The 11,046-nt window shown below is 50.2% G+C and overlaps 1 protein-coding gene across 16 annotated transcripts in view; it reads right to left on the reverse strand.

The window, feature by feature from the left end:
• Positions 1–11,046, reverse strand: part of phldb1b (pleckstrin homology-like domain, family B, member 1b) — a 475,105-nt gene that overhangs the window by 67,715 nt on the left and 396,344 nt on the right. For 11 of the 16 annotated variants that reach the window (XM_070894525.1, XM_070894517.1, XM_070894521.1 and 8 more), the window contains 2 exons: positions 8,318–8,407; positions 5,229–5,354 (listed from right to left, as the gene is read on the reverse strand). In XM_070894525.1, coding sequence (XP_070750626.1) covers positions 5,229–5,354; positions 8,318–8,407 — 216 coding nt within the window. The remainder of the gene's footprint in view (positions 1–5,228; positions 5,355–8,317; positions 8,408–11,046) is intronic. The other 5 variants (XM_070894523.1, XM_070894520.1, XM_070894528.1 and 2 more) reach the window with 1 other exon arrangement.

Genomic DNA, 11,046 nt, shown 5'->3' on the forward strand with positions numbered 1-11,046 from the left:
GTTTCTATGAGATCCCCTCTCATCCTTCTAAACTCCAATGTATAAAGGCCCAGTTGATCCAGTCTCTCCTCATATGTCAGTCCTGCCATCCCGGGAATTAGTCTGGTGAACCTTCGCTGCACTCCCTCAATAGCAAGAACGTCCTTCCTCAGATTAGGAGACCAAAACTGAACACAATATTCCAGGTGAGGCCTCACCAAGGCCCTGTACAACTGCAGTAAGACCTCCCTGCTCCTATACTCAAATCCCCTAGCTATGAAGGCCAACATACTATTTGCCTTCTTCACCGCCTGCTGTACCTGCATGCCCACTTTCAGTGACTGATGAACCATGACATCCAGGTCTCGTTGCACCTCCCCTTTTCCTAATCTGCCGCCATCCAGATAACGATTGATGGATGTTTTTATGACTGGAAGGATTATTCCAGTGGGGTTCCGCAGGATTCAGTACTGGATCTCCTGCTGGTCCAATGCCTATCACCCAGTTCTCTGATGTCGTCATCAGTAGTCGATGACTGAAGAAAAGAAAATACCAAACAAAGAAGGAAATATCGGGAAAAGAAAAAGAACTGTAGATATTGTAGAGGTTAACTGTTCTTTCGTTGGCGATGCCAAAAATATCTGGCACAGAACAGGAGAGACAGATGCGGTGGGAAGTGTCAATGCAAGATCATAGCTTGAGAGTCCCTGGGCTGAGGAGGAAAACAGAGATTGGTCAGCGGTCCGGGTCCCAGCCAATGACCCCTGTTGGAACGTGCAGCTGTGCAGACACCTGGTCAGGATGTGGCGGCCCCACTCTTCAATTAGCGGGGCAACATCTGGGCCGACAGAGCGAGGCTGGCCAATTGGCAGGGACAACGGTGGCCTGCGGTACGGCACTTCTGAGCAGAGTCAGGAGGGGCAGTTTCGGGAGGGGAAGGAAGAGAATTAGGGAAAAAGCAGGAATAAGATCTGGTGACCATTTCCTGAGCGCGCATTCGAGGAAGTTTTTTCGCATTATCAAATAAAAACGATTCTTACAAGTTTCATGAGTGGAGAGGGCACAATTAAGAACATAAGAACATAAGAATTAGGAACAGGAGTAGGCCATCTAGCCCCTCGAGCCTGCTCCGCCATTCAACAAGATCATGGCTGATCTGGCCGTGGACTCAGCTCCACTTACCCGCCCGCTCCCCATAACCCTTAATTCCCTTATTGGTTAAAAATCTATCTATCTGTGATTTGAATACATTCAATGAGCTAGCCTCAACTGCTTCCTTGGGCAGAGAATTTCACAGATTCACAACCCTCTGGGAGAAGAAATTCCTTCTCAACTCGGTTTTAAATTGGCTGCCCCGTATTTTGAGGCTGTGCCCCCTAGTTCTAGTCTCCCCGACCAGTGGAAACAACCTCTCTGCCTCTATCTTGTCTATCCCTTTCATTATTTTAAATGTTTCTATAAGATCACATCTGAACAAGCCCGATTCTAGCATCTGCTGGCCTCTTTTCTCTGTTGATGACCAGATCGAGGGCTTTAAAATTATGAAAGGGTTCGATAGGGTAGTTGTAGAGAAGTTGTTTCCCCTTGTCGGGAGACCAGAACTAGAGGCCATCGATAGAAGATAATCACTAATGAATCCAATAGGGGGTGCACGAGAACCTTCTTTATCCTTCAGGGCTGCTGACCAAGGGCCGTGCAGCCTCGATGGGCCAAAATGGCCTCCTCCTGCGCTATAGATTTCTATGTTTCTATCCAGCGAGGGGTGAGAATCTGGAACTCGCTACTACAGGGAGAGGTTGAGGCAGTCTGCGCGGACCCCCGGCCTGAGAGCACCATCGGAGCAGGCCAGGGAGTGGAAGGAGCAGTGTGGCAGTGTACCACTCCAGGGAGCAGCACGTGCTGGAGCAGGAGAGGAACAGCAGTGAAGAGGGACGTCACCAAGGTCCAGGTCGGTGATTGGAGCCTGGGCAGGTACAGCAGGAGCGGCGAAGGAGCGGCGAGAGATTGTAGAGGGACGTGATCGGGGCCCAGGAGAGGCGAGGGCCCAGGGGCAGAACGGGCCCAGCCCACACTGTGCGATATGTGTGCGCAATAGGTCCGTGCAGCAGATCTGGTCTCCAGTCGTCCTGGTTAATCTTTACCACTGGACCAAGACCTAGCTCTGTCAAGCCCGTGTGGTGGCTGGTGTGCAACGGCCACCCCACGTTAAAAAAATCCACCCTCAGGTATCTTTCACCCTTCAGGATTTCGTTCAGGATCTGGAATATTAGGTCCTTCATTGAAACACCTGTAAACTTTTTGCCATGGAAGCAAGTCATCCTCGACTCGAGGGACTGCCTATGATGATGATGATGATGAGGCAAATAGCATGGATGTCTTTAAGGGGAAGCTGGATAAGCATATGAGGGAGAAAGGAATAGAAGGGTGTAATGATGGGGTTATCGGGAGCTTGAGAGGATAGATGCAGAGAGGATGTTTCCCCCTTGTGGGGGAATCCAGAACTCGGGATCAGAATAGTTTCAGAATAAGGGGTCATCCATTTAAAACGGAGATGAGGAGGAATTTATTCTCTCAGAGGGTCATGAATCCTTGGAATTCTCTGCCCCAGAGAGCTGTGCAGGCTGGGTCATTGAATATATTTAAGGTGGAGATAGACAGATTTTTGAAGGATAAGGGTGTCAAGGGTTATGGGGAGCGGGCAGGGAAGTGGAGTTGAGGCCAAGATCAGATCAGCCATGATCTTATTGAATGGTGGAGCAGGCTCGAGGGGCCGAATGGCCGACTCCTGCTCTGATTTCTTATGTTCGTATGTATGGGAGGAGGCTCGTGTGGAGCATAAACGCCGGCACGGAGCAGTGTGGTCTCATGGCCTGTATTTGTGCTGTACATTCTATGTAAGAATTGCAACAATAATTAATCCTATGTCTTAAAATGACAAAAATGTGGTTCAATAGGGAGTGATGTCATTGAGACCTCTTAATATCATTCCCCCATTGCCCATCCATTGATAGCAACATGATCGAGCCACAATGGATCCAGGACTTGCAAATCAGTGAAATGGTTACATCATGGAGAACGATTCAAGTGTGTCACTGCTGTACTGCGACAAGACTCTGGAATATAGAACCCAGGCCAGGTGAGTTCAAACAACCGCGGAACTACAACAACAACTTGCATTTATAGGAACGATTGTCAAACAACATTTGACACCGAGCCACAGAAGGAGATAGTAGGGCAGGTGACCAAAAACTTAGTCAAAGAGGTAGGTTTTAAGGAGTGTCTTAAAGGAGGAAAGAGAGGTAGAGAGGCGGAGAGGTTTAGGGAGGGAGTTCCAGAGCTTGGGGCACAGGCAACAGAAGGCACGGTCACCAATGGTGGAGCGATTATAATCAGGGATGCTCAGGAGGGCAGAATTGGAGGAGCGCACAGATCTCGGGGGGTTGTGAGGCCGGAGGAGGTACAGAGATAGGGAGGGGCGAGGGCCATGGAGGGATTTGAAAACAAGGTCGAGAAATTTGAAATCGAGGCGTTGCTTAACCGGGAGCCAATGTGGGTCAGCGAGCACAGGGGTGATGGGTGAGCGGGACTCAGGGCGAGTTAGGACACGGGGCAGTGAGCACAGTGGGTGATGGGTGAGCGGGATTCGGTGCGAGTTAGGACACGGGGCAGCGAGCACAGGGGGTGATGGGTGAGCGGGACTCGGTGCGAGTTAGGACACGGGTCAGCGAGCACAGGGGGTGATGGGTGAGCGGGACTCGGTGCGAGTTAGGACACGGGGCAGCGAGCACAGGGGGTGATGGGTGAGCGGGACTCGGTGCGAGTTAGGACACGGGGCAGTGAGCACAGGGGGTGATGGGTGAGCGGGACTCGGTGCGAGTTAGGACACGGGGCAGCGAGCACAGGGGGTGATGGGTGAGCGGGACTCGGTGCGAGTTAGGACACGGGGCAGTGAGCACAGGGGGTGATGGGTGAGCGGGACTCGGTGCGAGTTAGGACACGGGGCAGCGAGCACAGGGGGTGGTGGGTGAGCGGGACTCGGTGCGAGTTAGGACACGGGGCAGCGAGCACAGTGGGTGATGGGTGAGCGGGACTCGGTGCGAGTTAGGACACGGGGCAGCGAGCACAGTGGGTGATGGGTGAGCGGGACTTGGTGCGAGTTAGGACATGGGGCAGCGAGCACAGGGGGTGATGGGTGAGCGGGACTCGGTGCGAGTTAGGACACGGGGCAGTGAGCACAGTGGGTGATGGGTGAGCGGGATTCGGTGCGAGTTAGGACACGGGGCAGTGAGCACAGGGGGTGATGGGTGAGCGGGACTCGGTGCGAGTTAGGACACGGGGCAGCGAGCACAGTGGGTGATGGGTGAGCGGGACTGGGTGCGAGTTAGGACATGGGGCAGCGAGCACAGGGGGTGATGGGTGAGCGGGACTCGGTGCGAGTTAGGACACGGGGCAACAAAGTTTTGGATGAACTCATGTTCAACAAACCCCAAACTAGTAACCATCACCAAGGTTAAGAAGAGCAGGAAGGAATGGGAGGTAAATCAGAACGTAGTTGCCCCGGTGTCCTGGGGCCAATATTTATCCCTCAATCAACATAACAAAAAAAATCAGATTATCTGGTCATTATCACATTGCTGTTTGTGGGAGCTTGCTGTGCGCAAATTGGCTGCTGCGTTTCCCACATTACAACAGTGACTGCACTCCAAAAGTACTTCATTGGCTGTAAAGCGCTTCGGGACGCCTGGTGATTGCGAAAGGTGCTATCGAAATGCAAGTCTTTCTTTCATTTATGCGTCAGAGAAAAGTGACCTGCTGCCGAACTGAAGAAAATAAAAATTAAAAGTTGAATTGGTTTTTAACATTTAAACGCAAAATTGTCCCGGCAGCTTCCGGCTCATTAGCAGCAGTCACTCCGTTAAAAAAAAGTGTGCTTTAAAAAAAAAAAAATGTTTTGAACATTTTCTTTTTGTGAGTTATACAAATATTGGAGGGAGGGGGAGACGGCTATTCGGCTGTGGGGGACAGTTGGAGGCGGGAGGTCACGTGATGAAACCTCCAGGAATCTGTCCAATTAGAGTTGGCAACGCTGCTCTGCCATGATTGAGATTCCAGGCCCTTGAGCCCAGAGAACGATGCACTGCGCTACCCAGTCCTTTACGCAGCGAGTCTTCCAATGACGCCGGAGCGAACGCGACAGGCTCTCTGTGCGAAACAAACACATAGCATGCAGTAACTGTTAGCGCGGTTACCTCCTGCGTCTTGGGGCACGGCGGGGTGGAAGGAGAGGGGGGCAGAGAAGCTGCTTTTCCTGGCAAGCAAAGCCGAGGTTTAGTCGCCTCTAACATGTCGCTAGGCTCTGTGATGTGAAGCACGTCCTGTTCAAAGGGCAAAGGTTGAAGCAGCGTTGCAGTGAATGAACATGGCTTGCGTGCACCAAGCATAACTCAGAATATTCTACTACAGGACACCTCACGTTCCGTTAGTTTCACACAGACTTCCACCGTTAACTCCTCTCCACCCCTCCTCTCCCGAAGGGGATCACTCCCGCTGGGTTATGTGTCCACACCCGCTGGCTGCCCTCCTGTACCACCGCCATTCTTCATGTGCGAGTGCCAGTCGGCTGCTCGACCATGAAAGGCCTCACAGTCCTCACCCAACATCCCGCACGCCATTGGGGGAAGAGGGGAGGGAGGGGAGGGCTGGAGGAAGGGGGGGTGGAGGGAGATGGCGGGAGGGAGGGGGAGTGGATGGAGGGAGGGGAATGGAGGGAGGGAGAGGGAGTGGATGAAGGGAGGGGAATGGAGGGAGGGAGAGGGAGTGGATGAAGGGAAGGAGGTGTGGAAGTATTGGTATTTGAGGAAATACTGGTAATAACACTGGACTAGTAAACCAGAAGCCTGGACTAATGATCCAGAGACCCGAGCTCAAATCCCACCGCGGGAGCTAGGGAAATTTAAATTCAATTAAATAAATCTGGAATAAAAAGCTAGTATCAATAATGGTGACCATGATTGGCGTAAAAAACTCATCGGGTTCACTAATGCCCTTTAGGGAAGGAAATCTGCCGTCCTTACCCCGGTCTGGGCCTATATGGGACTCCAGACCCACAGCCCTCTGACATCGCCCAGTGAGACACTCAGTTGCAACACACGGACTGCAACGGTTCAAGAAGGTGGCTCACCACCACCTTCTCAAGGGGCAATCAGGGACGGACAATAAATGTCGGCCTTGCCAGCGATGTTCACATCCCATAAACGAATAAAAGATAAAATTCTGTGCCCATGTGTCGCAGTCACTAATCCCATTTATTGTAGGCAGAACTTCACATACACACGTTATGTTCCGTATTACAGGAGGATATTAAACACCTTTATGAGTTTGTCGAAGATATTTATTTTGTCTTCAGCCTCGTTTGACTTTTGTTAAAAATATGGTGTCACAGAATCTTACAGGAGGCCATTCGGCCCATTGTGACTGTGCCGGCTTTTTGAAAGAGCGATCCCATTAATTTCCAGAAGAAATAGTTCAAATTATGAAATGTTCTATAATTTTCTTTTTAGCATTTATAAAGATTTCTTTTGCAGCCGTTGTGTAGTATTTACCAGCACAGGCTAAGGTCAAGAATGAATGAACTTAAGACACAGGTCCCTTTAATTACAAAAATAGCATCTCTTTGAAAGAGATATTTAAAGGGGCAGCCCTGTAATTATCTCACCAGTTGCAGTTCTGGTTACACGAAGCTGCTTATGCGTTGCACTTAGTGCCGTCAGCTCTGGAGGTACGAGCCTTGGGAGCAACACCAAAATAAGCCAGCCAGATTGGGTAATTTCTGGGATAGTCTAGTTAAAAAAACCCACTGGGGCTGAAATGAGCCTGCTCTGGTGGTGTGGAAACAGGCGATAGCCTATCGGCAGTCCGTGTTACACTGCACTTGATGTGGGCACGGTGTAAAACGGGTGTCCGATTTGCTGTCACTCGTTCCTGTACTACTGGCGAAGTCCAGTCCCACACCCCTCCCCCCAGCGGCTGCCCACCCTCGTATCTGCCCGACCCCGACATTAACAAATCTGGCGCATTTACGTTGGCGTTGTCACCCGCTGTCTGCTGTTCGAGCATTGCATAAATGCTGCAGATTTCCCTCTCGCTCCCGCTGAAATTAATTCCAACGGGATAAATCCCACCGCATTCCTCGTCACCGCACAGAATCCTCACTAAATGGCCTCCAACATACACTGTTCCCTTCACTCAGTGTTTTCTCGTGAGTTCCACTGGCTTTTCACATTCCCACTTTCTTATGTTCTGACATGAGTGGACATTTCTCCTTAAGTACTTATCAACGTTCAATCGAAGTCCTGTACGTAGGATCATAGAAATTTACAGCACAGAAGGAGGCCATTTCGGCCCATCGTGTCCGTGCCGGCCGACAAAGAGCTACCCAGCCTAATCCCACTTTCCAGCTCTTGGTCCGTAGCCCTGTAGCTTACGGCACTTTAAGTGCACACCCAAGTACTTTTTAAATATGGTGAGGGTTTCTGCCTCTACCTCCCTTTCAGGCATTCCAGACCCCCACCACCCTCTGGGTGAAAACATTTCCCCTCAAATCCCCTCTAACCCTCCTACCAATTACTTTAAATCTATGCCCCCTGGTTGTTGACCCCTCTGCTAAAGGAACCTGGTCTGTCCTATCCGCTCTATCTAGGCCCCTCATAATTTTATACATCTCAATAAGGTCTCCCCCTCAGCCTCATCTATACAGTGATTGAAAGAGAGGTTCAGTGTTTAAAGAGGCAGAGGTTATGGTCGGAGTTAGACTGTCTCCTGAAGGTGTAGAGCTGAGTGGGGTGGATCGCTGATCCACGGTAAATATCACATGCTGCTCCAACACTATTCGAGACTGAAAGCTGTCAGGAATTGGGGGCTTGTAGGCCAGAATTTCCTGCCCACACGAGGCCGTGTGTCAAAGGCAGTGGCAAACCGAGATCACCTTGTGAAAGTTTGAACTTCTGATGGAGAACTATGGAGAGGTGGGGAGGGGGGTGTGAACTGGAATCGCTCACAAGGGATCTCAATTGAAATGCATAAAGTGCGATACAGTGGAGTGAGCAGGAAGTTTTGATAACAAGCTCCAAAGAGGCTACCTGTTTAGTTCTGTAAACAGCCCCTTTGCAATGGGCCTGTCGGCTTATGCAACAATAGTCACTGCACCCCACAAGTAATTTGTTGTGTGCGACAGCACCTCGAGATGCTGCGACTTAATACGGCGCTCTGTAAATGCACATTGTGCCGTCATTATCCAATATCCAACAGCTAGTAACCGTAAGAACATAGATCGCTTCACCTCTTTGAATGCTGTAGAGCCTTTGGAAAATGTTTTGCCACCGGTCACCATGAAATAACGCTTCTCCAGATTGCCCAATTTATCTTTCTCCTGGAAAAGAACATATTTGCACATTAGAGAAATGTTATCATTAAACGCCATGTGGTTGAGATCCAAGATGGAGTATTGTGTCCAATTCTGGGCACCGTACTTCAGGAAGGCCTTAGAGAGGGTGCAGGAAAGGTTTACGAGAATGGTTCCAGGGATGAGGGACTTCAGTTACGTGGATAGACTGGAGAAGCTGGGGTTGTTCTCCTTGGAGCAGAGAAGGTTGAGAGGAGATTTGATCGAGGGGTTCAAAATCATGAGGGGTCTGGACAGAGTAGCTCGAGAGAAACTGTTCCCATTGGGGGAAGGGTGGAGAACCAGAGGACACGGATTTAAGGCGATTGGCAGAAGAACCAAAAGCGATGCAAGAAAAAGCTTTTTTACGCAGCGAGTGGTTAGGATCTGGAATGCACGGCCTGAGAGGGTGGTGGAGGCAGACTCAATCCTAACATTCAAAAGGGAGTTGGATAAGTATCTGAAGAAAAAAAAAATTATAGGGCTACAGGGAAAGGGCGGGGGAATGGGAGCAGCTGAGAGCTGGTAGGGGCTCGATGGGCCAAAATGGCCTCCTTCTGTGCTGTAACCGCAGCCAGCATCAAGACATCGCTCAGTTAAGGCTGAGGCTAACCCCGTGACCTTGGCAGGATCCTGCTCATTGGCTGTTGCAGCAGGCTGGAAGGCAGGGCCCACACACTGTCCAGGCCTCTCCCCGCAGATCGACCATCGTCCTGCTGGAGATTACGTACGGACAATGACAGTCAGGAAATGACCCTCTGGTCCATCCAGCCTGACCCGCTCAGCGCCTGGCCTCTCCACGCGGTTGCCCTTTGACCCTGCACCCCCCCCAACCCCACCCCGAGCATGCAATTATCACAGGATGATGTGGCAGAGAGAAAGAGGCCATTCGGCCCATCGTTCCTGTGCCGGCTCTTTCAAAGAGTTCTCCAATTGGTTCCACTCCCCCCATGCTCTTTCCCCATCGACTCTGAAAACTGTTTCCTCAGTAACAAGGTGCACACAAAACAGGAATTTAATCTTGACGGGTGGTGGGGGAGGGGTGTGGAGGGGGTACCGCTGGGTGTGCTCACATCCGGGCAGCTGGAATTAAACCTCTGCTTTGTACCACAAGTATAAAATTACTCTTCAAAGGCAAACAGCTATTGAAACAGCCATGCCGATTAAGAGGGGATTAGATGACATAGAAACATAGAAAATAGGTGCAGGAGTAGGCCATTTGGCCCTTCGAGCCTGCACCACCATTCAATAAGATCATGGCTGATAATTCCCTCAGTACCCCTTTCCTGCTTTCTCTCCATACCCCTTGATCCCTTTAGCCGTAAGGGCCATATCTAACTCCCTCTTGAATATATTCAATGAACTGGCCTCAACAACTCTCTGCGGCATGGAATTCCACAGGTTAACAACTCTCTGAGTGAAGACATTTCTCCTCATCTCAGTCCTAAATGGCCTACCCCTTATCCTAAGACTATGCCTCCTGGTTCTGGACGTCCCCAACATCGGAAACTTTCTACCCACATCTAACCTGTCCCTTCCCGTCACAATCTTATATGTTTCTATGAGATCCCCTCTCATCCTTCTAAACTCCAATGTATAAAGGCCCAGTTGATCCAGTCTCTCCTCATATGTCAATCCAGCCATCCCGGGAATCAGTCTGGTGAACCTTCGCTGCACTCCCTCAATAGCAAGAACATCCTTCCTCAGATTAGGAGACCAAAACTGAACATAATATTCCAGATGAGGCCTCACCAAGGCCCTGTACAACTGCAGTAAGACCTCCCTGCTCCTATACTCAAATCCCCTAGCTATGAAGGCCAACACACCATTTGCCTTCTTCACTGCCTGCTGTACCTGTATGCCAACTTTCAATGACTGATGAACCATGACACCCAGGTCTCGTTGCACCTCCCCTTTTCCTAATCTGCCGCCATTCAGATAATATTCTGTCTTCGTGTTTTTGCCCCCAAAGTGGATAACCTCACACTTATCCACATTATACTGCATCTGCCATGCATTTGCCCACTCACCTAACCTGTCCAAGTCACCCTGCAGCCTCTTAGCATCCCCCTCACAGCTCACACCGCCACCCAGTTTAGTGTCATATGCAAACTTGGAGATATTACACTCAATTCCTTCATCTAAATCATTGATGTATATTGTAAAGAGCTGGGGTCCCAGCACTGAGCCCTGCGGCACTCCACTAGTCACTGACTGCCAATCTGAAAAGGACCCGTTTATCCCGACTCTCTGCTTCCTGTCTGCCAACCAGTTCTCTATCCACGTCAGTACATTACCCCCAATACCATGTGCTTTGATTTTGCACACCAATCTCTTATGTGGGACCTTGTCAAAAGCCTTTTGAAAGTCCAAATACACCACATCCACTGGTTCTCCCTTGTCCACTCTACTAGTTACATCCTCAAAAAATTCCAGAAGATTTGTCAAGCATGATTTCCCTTTCTTAAATCCATGCTGACTTGGACCGATCCCATCACTCTTTCCAAATGCGCTGCTATTTCATCCTTAATAATTGATTTCAACATTTTCCCCACCACCGATGTCAGGCTAACCGGTCTATAATTACCCGCTTTCTCGCTCACTCCCTTTTTCAAAAGTGGTGTTAC

Source organism: Pristiophorus japonicus, chromosome 11, assembly GCF_044704955.1.
Source record: "Pristiophorus japonicus isolate sPriJap1 chromosome 11, sPriJap1.hap1, whole genome shotgun sequence".
In the NCBI taxonomy this organism is placed as follows: domain Eukaryota; kingdom Metazoa; phylum Chordata; class Chondrichthyes; family Pristiophoridae; genus Pristiophorus; species Pristiophorus japonicus.